Genomic DNA, 16690 nt, shown 5'->3' on the forward strand with positions numbered 1-16690 from the left:
TTCTGATCCATTGACCGATGGGAATCCTTAACTGGCATGGCTTTCTGAATGGTTCAGGGGTGCAAAAACCTGTCACTTTTCAGGCATGTTGAGCAAAACAAAGACACTATTCTTTTTATAGCAATAGTTTTAACTGGGTCGTAATTGCTAGGTATGTAGTGTGTATGAGCTCCATATGCACACATGGCTAAATTACAAACCTTGAACCCCATTTCTTTGGCTTGACTTTTCATCCCAGTTTTATCAATAAAATGCCCATGGTTTAATGCTAAAAGGATGGGATCTTGATTACTCTGGTGGTGGTTTTCACATTTGGCTTAATGCTCACTTACAGGAATGGAAATTCCAAAATGAGTGACGATGCTGCCCCCATGGACTTTTGGAAGACTTTATTTACACAGGGAAAGAGTTCAGATGAATGGGGTGGCACTAAACATGAGCAGGGTTTATGGATTGGCTTTTCTAGAGGCTCAGATTTTCCTATGATCTGAAGTGACCAGAGTTGCTGCAGGCTGTTTACCCTCTCCTCTGTGCTGAACCTGTTATTGGGGAACTAGAATCCAGATTCGTGTGTAAAGGGTCATACATGAGCTTTCTGTTATGGGGCTGATAATTGTGCTTCCAGTTAAAATTATTAGGAATGAAAAGTTACTCCAGCTTATCTTGGGTGGAAAGGGGGCATAAAAATGTTTCAGATAAAGAAATAACTTACCCTTTGTTTACCACTTAATTTTCAGACCGAGAGGACCAGTCCATTCTCTGCACGTAAGTGTTTGTGTAATTTTTCTGTTGCTGATTGCAGGTGCTTGCAGATAAATATCGCACAAGTGTAGTTGATTCACAGGAGCTCTTGCACTGAGAAACCCAAATCTCTGTAGTGCTTTGAATGGCGTTGACAGGGTGTTTCATAAGTTTACCTCTCACTGGAGAAAGATTGATAGCAGGTAAAGAGTAGCAGACATGGGCCCCCTAGTAGAAGTATTCTTTCAGGGAAAAATTGCTGGAGAACTGGGAGCTAGCAGAATAACTTGGACATGGGCAGGTTGACTGGTGGTTGCCTTATTCACTATGGTAGCATGAGATTTGGGGTAATGTATTGACTAGGTTCCCAAAATAGTAACTTGGAAGAAAGGGGAGAATATCTATATATCTATATATATCCTTAGTAGGTTTTGTTTCTTGCAGAGGTGAATCAGGAGCTGGTAAGACAGAGAATACTAAGAAGGTCATTCAGTATCTGGCTCATGTTGCTTCATCACACAAGAGCAAAAAAGATCAAGTAAGTACTGAATTCTTGCCAAAGACTTTGCTTCTGCATTCAGACTGTACATACAAGTTAACCTCCAATGTGAGATACTTTAGATAATGAAGTATCAATTTGTGCTAATATGAATGGTCATAAATTTATAGGTGCACCACATCGTGTGGTCTAATAACCTTCCTAACCTGCTTCCACCTAATTTGAGGAAGTTTTAGTAGACTTAAAATTAAGTCTACATTGGCTTTGTTCTTATTTGCTAAAAGGTTTGAGGGCGCTGCAGTCCCCAATAGGCCAAGGCCACTGAACTTATGATAGCGTTAGTTCAAAACCCTTTTACTATCCCTACTTGTGCAGTTGTGACCATCTGGTGTCATTTGGGACTGAACACTTTCCTTCATCGCTAGAGATTTCATCGCTGTTTCGTTTATATGGGTAGCAACCATAGGAGATCTCTGATCTCATACATGTATGCCTTTTGCACCGAGGTGTATCTGTCAAGTATTCTCACTTATTTTTTCCTCTTCTCTTGATGGATTATGTCCGAACTCATCAGTTGGGACTCCGTAGGTGAGCTGCACGTTTACTGCACGTTATGCACCAAGAATGCGTGTGTTGCTCCATTGTGTGACTTCTTTGTTTTTTTTCTGGTAGCAGCTTTTCACTCCCACCAGTGTCACTTTCTGCACTAGAACTATTGTGTAACCCCGTTCACCGTTTGACTTGCACTAGGCTCTTCCTTTTTTTTACAGATTTTCTGTATGGGCGATCTTGGTTCTTCCCATTTTGCTCACTTACAGCCTATGCTTGTTGGACCTTGCTTTAGATCTGTTGTTAAGGAATTTCTCAAGTGCTTTGAGTGAGGCACAGCAACACATCTCTGGAATGGTATACAACATCTGGTATCCTGCTGTTCTGGCCAGATGGAGTTGGCTGACTTTCTCCAGGCCTTCCAACCCACCCAGCATACTAGCTCTAGCTGTGGGTGCAGGATTCTGGGAAAGGTCAAGAAGAAACTGCCTTTGCACAGGCTGTATGTTCCAGCTCGGAGCCTTTTTGCCACAGTTAAACACATGGGAAAATGCTAGCTATCTTTGTCAGCTTTTATGATGAAACCCAGATGGCAAGTGTGTTCCCTATCTCTAGATAAAATCTTGATCTTGGTACTTTAAGATACTGGCATGCTGTGTCTTATAGGTTATAGCACTCAACTATGTAGATAGTCTGTGCATGGTGTGTCTGTGTGCGTGCACACATTCTAATGAGTGGTTTGGGGACGTAAACAAACAGAGCTTTCTGTATGCCAAAACTTTAGAGCTTTTTCCATGAACTGTCAGTGGCTATACTTAGAGACGTTTGTATTTTATGCTCTTATGATCCAGGGATCTGAAAATAGCCGCTTTCCCCCTTAGTGTGTGACAATGTTGGGTGATCTGAGCACCCCTTCACTTTTGGTTAGGAATCAGCTTAAAGAACAGAGAATTCCCAAGAGAGCTTAAAAAGGCTAGTTGTCTCTATGGCGAGATTGCTAGAAATGGCTCTCTTTTCTGGATGTGCTGCTTTCTTCCTGTGCATCAGTAATTTGTAAATATAAAGTGGCTTCTTGGAACAGCCACCCAGCCTTTAGAGAAGGGGTGTCTCAAGAGCAATGATAGGTGGTTTATTTGGGAGGGGCAGGCTCTGGTTTTTACTTTAGGCAAGCATAAGGTCCTATGCTAAAGGGGCGTCCAAACCCCCTTGACCTGGGATGGAGGGTAGGAGGAGAACTGTCAAACAGCATTTGGCATTTCTAAAGTTTGCTGGTTGCCCTGACCAGGATGGCCCAGGCTAGCCTGATCTTGTCCAGCCTCTGAAGCTAAGCGGGGTCAACCCTGGTTAGTACTTGGATGGGAGATCGCCAAGGAATTTCAGGGTTGCTACACAGAGGCAGGCAATGGCAAACCACCTCTGAACACCTCTTGCCTTGAAAGCCCTATGGGGTCGCCGAGTCAGGTGCGACTTAGCGGTGCTTTCCACCACTGCCAAAGTTTGTTGGCACCAGTGGGCTGCCTTGATGAAGAACAACATGTTTTATTGGCTGCTTTCAAACCGTGATAATTAAAACTGTCTTCAGGCATCCTGCCTCCCCCTTCCTTCTAAGCAGCCCTTCAGCTGGCTTTTCAGAAGGGAAAATCATATTAAAAGCCCTTTCTGGATGGTGACAGAAAACTCTCAAGAGTGGTGCTGCTTCTGGTTTCTTTCCTGGAGGGGAAGCCTTTGGCACTGCCTGGTGGGAAGATTTTGAAGATACTTGACATAAAATCTTTTGAAACCATGAAAGGCCAGGAGGTCTGCACACACCCCCACTGAGGGGAAAAGAATAGAAGCCGCAACAGCTTGCAAGACTAGAGCAGGGCATTTTTGAAATGCATGGAGATGATTTTCTCTGAATTCATATGGCTGGAGCATCAAAGGCTTAGTGGCCCAACCCTGGGATCAGTGCAGATCCAGTGGCTGCCACATGAAGGGGGTGCCTGGGACACTTCTTGCCACGCAAATGACTAACGTGTTTCCTAGTTCTGCCAGAATTCCACTGCTACCTGTGCAGACTTTTGACATATGGTGCCATCAACTGAAGGGGGTTGTTTCTGGCAATTTCCCAGTTGTTGTGCTCTAGCCCTCACAGGAACTCTGGAATAATGTGCGAAAATTAGGCTGTCCTTAATTTTGAAGATTCTGTATACTGCCACATTAAGAACTATCTGAGTCTAATTTTTGCCCAGTATTATTTACTTTAGCGATTATGTATAGCTTAATTTTCGCTAAAGCAGTGTCTGCTTTAGCAAAGTACAATCAAGTTGGCTATTTAGATATTAATGCTAAGACAACTCAAGTGAACATTTTGCATAGGAAGCTTGGGTTGCTGTTAAAGGTAGACTTTCAGGTCTGTGGCTGGAGGCTGTGGGATGTTACATTCTCCCTGGGATTGTCAGGGTGGAGAGATTAGGAACAGGATTCTGGCTTTTGGCCTGCTCACTGAACTTCCAGATAGGAGATACCAGGGTTGTTTGAGCACGGGGTTCCCCTTTAAAGACTTTAAGCCTGTTCTGAGTATCTTCATTGAACCGGCAATAGTTTCTGAAGAAGCCGTAAGCCGCGCATCAGAAAAAGGTATGATATTCAACCTTGAGTTGCAGTGGATATCGCAATATGAACTTGTATTGAGAAGCTGTGAGCTCTTTTAATCTGGCTATTGTTTGGCAGCCAGTTGCTGCTTCAAATGTAGGGTTGTCAACCTCCAGGTGGTGTCTGGAGGTCTCCTGCTATTTCAACTGATCTCCAGGCAATAGAAATCAGCTCCCCTGGAGAAAATGGCTGCTTTGGCAATTAGACTCTATGGTGTCGAGGCCCCTCCCCTCTCCAAACCCCACCCTCCTTGGGCTCCGCCCCCGAAATCTCCAGGTATTTCCCAACCCAGAGCTGGCAACCCTATTCAGATGCCTAGCTGGCTGGCTTTTTCAAGAGGGATGCAACCGCCTGTGCTGCCTTCAACTACAGAAGCACACACTCTGCAGCTTGGCCACAACCAGTTCACATCTTTTGCCAGTTCTCTTGTACATGCTTAAAGTGTTAAGGGTACAGTGACATGAGTGCCGGCTGCATAAGACACTTCGGGCAACTGGTGCCTGCATGGCTGAATTGTTAGTCCAAATACTGGACGGTGGCATTGAAACATTTCAGCTGCCGCCGTTTCCTCTAAACACACCCTTTCTTCAGATCTTGACCTTGCATTGAAGTTGTAAAGTTTCAGTTTGTGACATCACTCATTGCCATAGTAACAGACTGCAGTCACAAACAAAGGATTAGGACTCCGCTGCAGGATCAAACGGGAGAATCTGGGGAGGGAGAGGAGGGCAGGGGCTGCTCTACCACACATACATGCATAGCAGCCAGGAAATGCTACATTGCTGACCAAATAAACTTTTTTTTTAGAGCACATTGGAGTTTCTGCTGCTTTCAGCACAGCTGATGGGGTGGTCTTTGATGGATAGCAGCTGTCCCCACCGGTATCTTTCCCATGGCACAACAATCCGCTGTGACATTAATAAACTTGATTACGGTTGTCCTCTCTTTTTGTGTGCTGCTTGAGACCAGTTGAAGTTTGTGCTGCTGTTGTGTTATATTTTTAAGCCTGAACCCATTTAGCTGTACTAGCGGAACTCCCTTTGTTGCCCTGGAAGCACAAGAACAGCAATATGGGACCCATGTCATAAGGCACTGCTCCTCCTGAAAGATGTAGGGCGAGTGTGTGGAGTGTTAGTAGGTAAAATGTCATGTGCTGACTTGAAGGATAACTGTGAAGGATGGCTGTAGTGATATGTGCAGAGAGCGTGGGCTGCCAACTTCCATTGTCATTTCTCCCAGAATAACAACTGATCTCCATACAACAGATATCAGTTCACCTGAGGAAAATGGCAGGTTTGGAGGCTGGATGATATAACATCACTTCGCTGCTAAGCTCCCTCCCTTCCCCAGGCTCCACCCCCAGATCTCCAGGAGTTTCCCAGCTCTGCTTTTGCAACTCTGTCTGTTCCTGATAAAGAACTCCAGGCCAGAACTCCAAAGGCATTTTTTAAATAAACCGGTGAATTAAAATTTGGAGGCCTCTGGTTTTTGTGGAACTTTTTACATTCCCTGTGAAGATTTCAGAGGGGCCCATCGAACAGGGGTGAAAATGGTAGCTTCTCAAGTGATCTCTGCTGTTTGGACGCTCTTGTTTGCATTCCTTGTTGCAAGAGGGATAGTCCTCCTTTGTTTACATCACAGGTTTGATTTTTTTTAAAATTCTGCAGGGGTTTTTTGGGCTGCTTTTCATGGGAGCAACTGCAGTGGTTCAGTGCATGAGATGGAAACACATGATGTAAATCTCAGCCACTCCCTGGGTAACCATAAGCAAGTTGCTCTTAGCTTGCCTCCTTGTCATACAGGAACAATGCTGACATGTTTTACGAGGTTGTTATAAACATTAAAGCGCACGTGAAGAACATGGACTGTTTTAAAGGTTGTGTAAAACATTAATAGCAGTGGAACAAGGGCTGCTCTCTTGTACTGAGTTCCGTCAGATGGGTGAGACCGGTCTGAACTGTCCAGTTCACACCACAGTTGTTTAGCTTCCACAGCGTGCTCGTGACTGTAGCGACTGGTGTGATCTCTGCCTGCCTTGGCAAGATCTAGTAAAAGCCACTAAAGGAAATGATCTTTGTCTCAATGATGTTTCAAGTGGTGTGATAACTGCCGCTTGTTGAAATGGATATCGAAGGCTGAAGCAAGTTCAGTTTTGTTACTGTGGGCTTATTGGTTAGCACGGTCCTTTATGTGCTTAACAGCCCCATCTTTGGAATCAAGGCTGTCTTTTCTGCAGGCAAACCACGCAACTATGGTGGAAGAGGAAGACAGGAGTAGACAGCGCTTAGCCAGTAGCTTCAGTCCTCTAAACCACTGGTTCCCAACCAGGGGTCCGTGGACCCCCAGGGGTCCGCGAGAACTAAATTAAGGTCCGCGAAACAAAGTTATAAACCCATAATAAATTTATATTTTCAATTAAAAGTTCTCTATTAGAAAAATATATATTCAAATATTATTCTAAGCTTAATGTTTAACTAACAGTTATGATTAAAGTTTATTTTCAAATTCTCGGAATTTTTATTTTGAACCTTGGGGTCCCTGCACCGAACAAAAAAGTCCTAGTGGTCCCTGGTCAAAAAAAGGTTGGGAACCACTGCTCTAAACAAACGGCTTGGCAATGTTTGGATGTGTCACCTGCTGGTTTCTTTACTTCTAGGGGGAGCTCGAGAGGCAGCTTCTTCAGGCCAACCCTATCCTGGAGGCCTTTGGGAATGCCAAAACGGTTAAGAATGATAACTCCTCAAGATTTGTGAGTATCAGTCTTGTTATAATTGAAGAATGCCTGGGGGTTTAAATCTGTGTAGTCTGGTGGTGCCTGGCACTGAAATGTCCATTGTGCTGTATAACAGCTGGAAGTAAGGTGCAGGAAATAATGCAGCCTAAAACCCTTGTTCTCTGCTGTTCTCTGAAATCAATTTAACTTAAGATCCTCTCCATGCTGTTAAAGGGTCAGTTGATATAGCCGGTTCCCTTCTGATCTGCAGATGCTCCTCTGTGGAATGAACTTGATTTTTGTTGGAGTTTGGAAGAGAGAAGGTGTGCTTTCATTGCTGTATTTGGCTAACAATTCTGGGATTTTGTTCCCTTAGGGAAAATTTATCAGAATCAACTTTGATGTGAATGGCTATATTGTTGGAGCGAATATCGAGACCTGTATCCTTTGCCAGTAAATAGAGGAGAATCTGAACAAATTGTGCAAGGAAAAGGTCATAAAACATGCATGGACCCGCAAGCAGTCATCGTGGCTTAGGGAAGGGGATGTCCTTTGAAGAAGTGACTTAAGTAACAGACTTACTTGAGGAAGGGGCTTGCAATTTTAGATGGGCGTGGGTGGCCGAGTTTCTAATTGTCGTTGTGCATTTCCAGAAATAAATGAGCTTTTTCTCTCTTCCTGTAGCTGGCATTCTGAAATATTTGTGATGCAATTCAGCATTGCTGCCCACTGTGAAAACTGTAACTTAAGAGTACTGTGGGTGGGATTGCTGAGAGCCATGCTGACTGCCTATGGAAGAATGCCAAAAATACAGTAGAGCAGTATCTGAGGTTCCACTTACTGCCTTATGCTTGAAATGTAAGCAAGATGTTTAAATTCTGTACTCCTGAAATTATGTATATCTAACCTTGTGCCGCCATATATAAGGCATGGAAAGATGCAAGTTACAAATAGCAAATGCTATTAGATAAACCTTTTAGAAGTTAGAATATAGTCCATTTCAGAAATGGGATTTTATTGGGATTGTGTCGATAATTTTTATCTATGGATTTGTTGAATAATCAATATTTTATGGTGATTGTGTGCTATTTTGATTTGGTCAGATGACTGTAAATTAAAGATTGATTGATGTATATCTAACCTCATGCTAAAACTTGATTTGGGGTGTGGAGTAAGGGGGTGGTTGTAGTAGGCTTGAGGAGACCTGGGTTCAAATCTCCCCAATGCCATGCAATTTACTGAGTGACCTTGGGCCAGTTACAGTCTGTTGACCTTGAAGGAGAATATAATGAAGGAGAGAGAATTATTGATACCGCCCTCAACTCCTTGGTAGAAGGGCAGGGTAAACATGGATAGGTAAGCTTCTTTGCATATTTTGAAAGACTGAGAGTGTCTCTTTTGCTGGGATGGGGGGGGGATACAGTAGTATGGTGACACAAGGTGAGAATAAAATGGGCAGTAGCTGGGAGAGCATGCAGGGTATAGAGGCTGTCTTTCTTAATCCTGGAATCTTTTTGCAAAAGTACTGCTATTGTTTAGAGATGAGCTCCCCTGGCAGTTTTTCCCCCTAACTTGAGTAAAGATCTGTTGGAGAAATCACGAGCTATTCGCCAGGCCAAAGAAGAGCGGACGTTCCATATCTTCTACTACTTGCTGACCGGGGCAGGGGAGCACCTGAAGAGTGAGTCCTGAGCGCACAAGCGGCGAGGTTTCTTTTTTGCGTGCAGATATTTGCATACTACATAACCCTGGCTCGGTACAGCCATCCTGGTTCTATCAGCTCTTTTTAATCCTTTCCTCATACAAATTCCATCTGCCCTAGTGATCTTGCCAGCCTTGTTGGTCTTGACTGTGAAGCCCCGCCCCTTCCTTAGCTGCATGGATGCTCCATTGTTAGGTTAGGCAGGGAGACACATCAGGTTGGGAATGTGACGAGGCCTGGCATTTTTGGGGAACTGCTCGGAGGAATTCACTGTAGAACTAGAGGTTACTTAAGTTACAACCTGACTCTGCTGGCTGTATTGGAGAAGGGAGAGGTGTAGTTCCTTGTTTATACTTTACTGATGCATGACTTCGGGTAGAACAATGTTCCAATCTCTACATAAGGAATGAAAATAAAGCAGATTAAAGCCTTGTGCAGGTGGGAACTAGTTTCATGTAGAATACGTGACTTAATATTTTACATCTGTGTTGCTGGAAGCTAGTATACTTGTCATAGGGCTTGCTAAAGGAGTTAATTATAAATAAGGCTATTAAAAACCCTATTCGGGATTTTTTTTTCAGGTTTAAATTTCTATCTAAGTTGCCAAACTTGTTCATGGAGGCTGTAAGTGTTAGCCTACCCTAGAGGTTTATTTTAATCCAGTGATTCCCAACGTTTTCAAGACCCCTTTTTAACATCAAAAAATTTCTTGGACCCCTTTTTCCCATATGATAGTAGTTGAACACATGAAACTGCCTTATACTGAATCAGACCCTTGGTCCATCAAAGTCAGTATTGTCTTCTCAGATCGGCAGCGGCTCTCCAGGGTCTCAGGCAGAGGTCTTTCACATCCCCTACTTGCCTAGTCCCTTTAACAGGAGATGCCAGGGATTGAACCTGGGACCTTCTGGATGCCAAGCAGACGCTCTACCACTGAGCCACAGCTCCTCCCTGGTTGAATTACTTGTATTGGTTGATTGAGAAAATATGTAAAGATCAAAATGCCAATGCTTAGTGCACAACCAGATTTGGGGACCCCTTGCAATAACTCTTATGTGCCTTCCCCCCTGGGTCCATGACCCGCAAGTTGGGGATCTCTGCCTTAAATAATATCTGCAGTAATGTGTTAAATTTTCTCTCTCTTTAAAGATGATTTGCTGCTGGAGCCATACAACAAGTATCGCTTCCTTTCCAATGGACATGTTACAATTCCGGGTCAGCAGGACAAGGACATGTTTCAGGAGACCATGGAAGCCATGAGGATTATGGGCATTCCAGATGAAGAACAGATTGGTATGGAATTGCTAAAGTGTAGTAAATATGGGGGGGGGGAATTGTTGAAAAGATGGTCACGGAACAGTAAAAATGTCAAAGTAAATAGATGATAATTAGTGACTTCCGGTATGCATGTCTGTCTTGGAATTTCAAGCTAAAATATGGATTATTTGGTAGTGGCCTATCTGAATCCAGTTTTATTTTGGTCAGCCCTGTAACTTCCCTTTTTTGTGTGAAGAAAGCAATTTCAGAACTATATTCGTATTCTCTCTTGTCTCTGTTCCAAAAGATGATACCTGCTTGTCACGATACACTGTTTTTAGCTTCCCTGCTGTGGTTTAGTGGTTAGCCAGTTGCCCTTTGTCCGACAAGTAAATAAGGAAACTCATGTGCTCCTCTCTTCTGCATACTGACTGTCTTTATGTCGGTCTGCTGCCTCTGAATATAGAGGTTCCCTTTTTGACCAAGTAGCTGCTCATGTATCATAGCCATCCATGAATCTGTCTGGTCCACTTTTGTGGCCATCACTGTGTTCTGTGGTGGTGAATTCCACAGTTTAATTACTTGTTGAGGAAAGAAGAATTTCCTCTTCTCTGTGCTGAACCTATTGCCAGTCAACTTCATGGGGTGCTCCCAAGTTCTAGTATTTTGGAGGAAAAGGTCTCTGTCCACTCTCTCTCATGCGTAATTGTCTAAACCTCTGTCACATTCCTCCTTAGTTGTGCTTTTTCTAAACTGAAAAGTCCTGGACTCTTTAGCCTTTCCTCATAGAAAAAGTATGCCAACACCTTCATCACATTGGTTGCCTTCTTCTATGCTTTGTATAACTTTGCAATATTTTTTTTGAGATAGGGGGACACAGAACCATTTACAGTTGCTGAAATGCAGGTGCACCATAGATCTGTACAGAGGTATTACGATATTGGCAGTTCTGTTTTCAGTTCCTTTCATAATAATTCCCAGGAGTGTTTGCCTCTTTCAACACACACTGAGTCCATATTTTCATTCCACTACAGCACCAATGTCTTCCTTTTCCAGTCTCAACCAGCTCAGTATATATTTGAAGTGAGAGTTTTTTGTTCCAGTATGCGTTGTCACCTTAGAATCAAAGAGTTGGAAGGACCACCAGGGTCATCTAGCCCAACCCCCTGCACAATGCAGGAAATTCTGAACTACCTCCCCCACACACCCCAGTGACCCCTACTCCATGCCCAGAAGATGGCCAAGATGCCCTCCCTCTCATGATCTTCCTAAGGTCACAGAATCAGCATTGCTGACAGATGGCAATCTAGCCTCTGCTTAAAAACCTTCAGGAAGGAGCGCTTACCACCTCCCAAGGAAGCCTGTTCCACTGAGGAACCGCTCTTACTGTTAAAAAATTATTCCTAATGTCTAGACTTTACATTTAACCAGCAGTGAGCTTTATTTGGTTAATGGCTGCCCGCTCACCCGATTCAGAGAGATCTTCCTGCAGTTCTCCACATTCTGCCTTCGTTTTCAGCATCCTGAATAATTTGGTATCATCCACAAACATGGCCACTGGAGTGCTAGCACCCCACAACCCCACCCCCAGTTCCAAATCATTTATGAACAAGTTAAATAGCAGTGATCCCTGTGGGCCCCTACTGCTCACTTCCTCCATTGTGAGAACTGTCCATTTAGTTCTACTCTCCACTTCCTGTCATTAAACCAGTTTTTACTCCATAAGAGGACCTGCCCTCTTATTCCATGACTGCTAAGCTTATTCAGGAGTCTTTGAGGTAACCTTGGCAAAAACCTTGTGGAAGGCCAAGTGCATAAAGTATACTGGATCACCCTTATCTACATATTGGTTAATGTTCTCAAAGAATTCTAAAAAGTTGGTGAGGCAGGGCTTTCTTTGCAGAAGCCATGCTGATTTTTCCCCTTAGCAAGCTTTGTCCTTCTATATCAGTGATGGCGAACCTTTTAGAGACCGAGTGCCCAAACTGCAACCCAAAACCCACTTATTTATCGCAAAGTGCCAACATGGCAATTTAACCTGAATACTAAGGTTTCCCCCCAGCTCGGCATGGGGGGGCGCGGGGATTCCAGGGAAGGGGGGGCTTTGAACGGCTCCGCGCTCCTTTCAAAGCCCCCGACGCCCCCGCAGAGAGGGCTCTGCGTGCTGGACTTGGCACGCGTGCCATAGGTTCGCCAACACGGTTCTATATTCTTAATATTCTACCTTTAATGACAATTCTTACTAATTTGTTTGGGACAAATGCTAGGCTAATTTGTAATTTCCAGGATCCTTTATAGAGACCCCTTTTTAAAAAAATAGTGTAATTTTTGTTTGTCTTCGTGGCTTCTGTGCAGTCCCACATGGATACTGCGCTTGCTCAGGCCAGCCACGGAGACGACTAGTCAGCTTTCTAGTTCAGCTCCTTTGGAGCGCCCCCCGCCCCCCGGTACGTGACTGAGCCCAAGGGCTTTTCCCTTGGCCCACTTGCCTACTTGGCTAAATCCACCGCCCTAATGCAGATGAATGTCCAAAATAAGGAATATCAAGGTGGTCCACTAAGTAATTGATAAAAGAGCACAAAAGTGCCCCTGCTTCCCAGTTTCAGCTGCAAAGTACATTAAATATACGCCATTAATAAGCCTATGAACAAAAAACATCTGGGAGCCAGCTGGTCTGCAAGTCTGATGAGGCTAAAGGATTTAAACATTCTAAACAGTTTATATTTAAAAAGGGATAATAAACATAACCTTTTGGTTGGAAGGTTGTTTCACCTGATTCGGCAAACAGACAGTGGGAATGTGTGGCATTTCCTTCATTTGTGGGATGGCTTGTTGAGCTTGTTCTGAGCCTGCAAGTTGAGCTTGAGAGGCTGATTCTCTTGCAGGGGTGCTGACATTTCGCATGAGATGACCCGAAGGACTAGATCGCCCCTAGATAAGGGTCTTGGTTCACCACATGGGCTGATACCTATGGTGCCAGTCTTATATTGTAGCTTCTGAAGGCCACAGGGTGCTGATTCATTCTTTAAGAGCAAGTATCTAGCCCCCTCATGTGTATGGAGATAGTTGCACTGCTGTCTGTGAAACTGCAGAGTTTGTCTTTTCCAGGTAACAGTTTCTTAGTATTTGTAATGCAGCAGAGTCCCTGTAAGTCATTCCTGATAGTCAGGGTTTGGCCGCTTTTCTCCTTTCCATGCTGGCTACACAGACCAATGCTTTAAGTTGGGCATCATCAGATTTTGCATGTAAGCTGTTGTAGTTGGTGGCAGAGAGAGGACCTCCTTGACTGTGAATGTCTCTAGTGTCTACCATTTATATTATTGATGTGTTAACTGTGCTGCAGTAACACCCATTTTTGAAGCTTGGGACCCTGAAAAGAACAATTGTGCCTGTACATCATAAGGAGTGCTGCTGGTAGTTGTATGAGGCAGTGAACGTGCATGACCCGCAGCAGTCATGTGAGAGGGGCCAAATGAGGGTAGCTGGAAAACCTTGGAGTGTGCGCCATTGCCAGTTCTAGTGGAATGCATTTTAATGTTAGGCAAGAGCTGGTTAAAATCAATCTGAATTGAGTGCTCTGTGATATAGACTGTAAAACTAGATATTGTGGAAGTGCGGTAGGGGCACGTTCTTTTCCTTGCCTTGGAGAAGAACGAACTGGGTAAGAATAAATTGCTCCTTGAGCGATAGCCAAGTGTCTTTTCTTTAGTAATCGCTGTTGTACAATGAAACTAACAGGAGTCTTGTCGCCTGCGTTGAATTGTTCCTTGAGTGATATCTGGTGACCTTGTTTTTCCCTTTTTCTTTCAGGCCTCCTAAAGGTTATCTCTGGTGTTCTTCAGCTTGGCAACATTGCCTTCAAGAAGGAGCGTAACACAGACCAGGCCTCCATGCCAGACAACACAGGTAAAGTAGCGCCTTTAGGGATGAGCTGGAAAGCAAGGCTTTTCCTTCCCCAAACAACCCCTAGTCTTAAAATGTATTTATGCGATGGAGCCAGAACTGAGTGCTGACAAGTATTATAGTGGTGTTGATGCAGCCTCCCTCTGGTAGAAACTGGAGACTCGCAACATATCTGCTTGAGACCTCTCGAGCTAATCAGTGGTGGTGCCTCCTGGTGGCAGATATATTAACTGCCTATATCGTCTCATCCGCTCATTAATTATAGCCACTTATGAGTAGATAGATATGTTCGTGTGCCAGGTGAATGCTGAATGAATCACCAGAACTTGGGTTCCAGTCCTCCCATAGAAGTCAAGATGTGTTTAGAATATGAAAGTTGCTGCTTGGGGAACCTGTCAATTCCTAGGTTGGGTCTGAAACAAATGTAGGTGGTGGTAGTTTAAATATCAAATTTGAACTCTGATTTCAGGTGTGAAATTCTTGACTTCTGGGGTTTGAACTGGGTCAGGCTGTTAACTGTATTGAATTGACTGACACCAGTGTTCCAGAAATTTCAAGCCAGAAGGGGTTATTTGATTAACAGTTGGTTGAATCTAAAACTGGTCTTGATACATGATATCTGTTTGCATGGGCATTAAAATCTAAGAGATGTGAATGGATGATGCATGTAACTCAGCTGTTAAAGGACACAGTTGTTCCTATCTATTCCGGTGATATTTAAGGTATGTGCTTAAGGAGATTGAATAGATACTGGAATGCTGGGGATTGTGAGAAGCTAATTGGAAACTCTTGGAAGACTCTTAGGATGGAGGAGGCCTTTATTAAAGTGACAAAGTTAGAGCTTAAAGTGTCTCAAATACTTGTGCCAAAGATCACTTTGCTTGCTTGGTTTCTTGCCAGCAAAAGTAGCCAAAGTCTAGTGCCATATTTTCTCGGAACCTGGAGTTCCTTAGTAATGTATTCATGTGTATAATTTGATTATCACCAATATGTTTCTTTAGAACATGACACAGCAAAGTGACTGTTGGTGTTTTCAGCTCTTCCTCTGCTGTAGGTGTCTTGTTTATTAAAAAGCCATTGAGTGCCATTACCTGACTTTCTGCTAGAGATACTGACTTGCATTTCACATTAAAAATGAAGCAGATGAAAATCTTAAAAGCTTCCTTTTGCTCTTGTCTTCTGTTGTAGCTGCTCAGAAAGTTTCTCATCTTCTGGGTATCAACGTGACGGATTTCACCAGAGGAATTCTCACCCCTCGCATCAAAGTGGGGCGGGACTATGTCCAAAAGGCTCAAACTAAAGAGCAGGTATGTAGAAGTTTGTATTTGTTTCCCACTTTTCTTCCACCACAGAAGGCAGCTTAGGTAGGGCTCCCATCCAGGTGGTGACCTGCTTAGCTTCAGCTGCGTTGCTGCATCTCATGCCTTCCAAACATGTCCTGGACCTCACAGAATGAAAACACAAATAAGCTGTTCCTTGCAAAAGTGATAGGCTGCATGAATCTGTGAAGGTTTTGAGGCTTGGCAAACAGCATACGGACGTCGTCCTAGAAACTGATGGTGTTAAGAGGTGCCTGATGACAAATTACATCTTTAAAGACTGAATTGCCAGCTAGTCTTAACTAGCTTATTATGCGAAGCTGCTAGTTCCATATGGCTGCAAAGCAGAGAGTAGCAGTTTTTAGGCTACAGAGTGTCTTGGGAATTGTGCTGAGTACCTGCCAAGAAGCAAGCAGTGAGGAATGCTGTTAGCATGTCCCCAACAATGCTCTGTATTCATAGTGCTTTCTCTGTGAGGAAAGCTTCATGAGATGAAAGTGAGAACTTGCTTGATGTTCCTCAAAAATCTTCACCCTGCTTTTCTTAAGCTGGTTCTAGAATATGAGAAATTCAGCATATTTCTTTTAGACCAGAGGGAATATCTCTCTTCCTGCTTGAGGCCTGTTTAGTGATATTGGATGGCCCCTTATATTACTCTGTAGATGAGAGCATATTTGAAATTATCCTGTTGGTTTTTTTTTTTTAGGATTAATGACTGGACAGTAATCCCTATCTCCAGCCTCAGATCTCACAATTTGTTAGTGTGTTCTGTGACACCTGGTTTGGATTTTGTTATGTGACTTCCACCCTCTCTTTTTCAGGCGGACTTTGCCATTGAGGCGCTGGCTAAAGCCACTTACGAGCGTATGTTCCGTTGGTTGGTGATGCGCATCAACAAGGCACTGGACAAGACAAAGAGACAAGGAGCATCGTTCATAGGAATCCTTGACATCGCTGGCTTCGAAATCTTTGAGGTAAGTAAAATGATTGTACTTCATTTATATCTCCCTCTTCTCCTGAATGAGATCCAAAGTGGCTTACAACATTCTCCCCTTCTCTCCTCACAACAGCCCCGTGAGGTAGGTTAGACTGAGATTTTGTGACTGGCCCAAGCTTCCGTGGTAGAATGGGGATTTGAACCTGGGCCTCTCTCATTCAAACCACTATACCACACTGGCTCTCCTAAAAGGACATCTTCTAATTCCAGCATGTTTTGTTTGGAATCTCTAGGAGATTTCATTGACCAATGATAGCCCTTGGTAGTCTTATATGCCGAAAGGGTTGCTATGTTTGGCTGGAGGGCCAGCGTGGTAAGTGAAGTATTGGCTGAGAAGACGTGGGTTCTAGTCCCAGTTTAGCCACATAGGTTGGGT

General features: G+C 43.8%; 1 protein-coding gene across 1 annotated transcript in view; it reads left to right on the plus strand.

Annotated features, from left to right (window-relative positions):
* Positions 1–16690, plus strand: part of MYH9 (myosin heavy chain 9) — a 78185-nt gene that overhangs the window by 32480 nt on the left and 29015 nt on the right. The window contains exons 4-12 of the mRNA XM_056847468.1: positions 738–765; positions 1186–1279; positions 7080–7172; positions 7513–7576; positions 8719–8817; positions 9988–10131; positions 13906–14001; positions 15187–15305; positions 16139–16291. Coding sequence (XP_056703446.1) covers positions 738–765; positions 1186–1279; positions 7080–7172; positions 7513–7576; positions 8719–8817; positions 9988–10131; positions 13906–14001; positions 15187–15305; positions 16139–16291 — 890 coding nt within the window. The remainder of the gene's footprint in view (positions 1–737; positions 766–1185; positions 1280–7079; positions 7173–7512; positions 7577–8718; positions 8818–9987; positions 10132–13905; positions 14002–15186; positions 15306–16138; positions 16292–16690) is intronic.

This window comes from Euleptes europaea, chromosome 3 (genome assembly GCF_029931775.1).
Source record: "Euleptes europaea isolate rEulEur1 chromosome 3, rEulEur1.hap1, whole genome shotgun sequence".
Classification (NCBI taxonomy): domain Eukaryota; kingdom Metazoa; phylum Chordata; class Lepidosauria; order Squamata; family Sphaerodactylidae; genus Euleptes; species Euleptes europaea.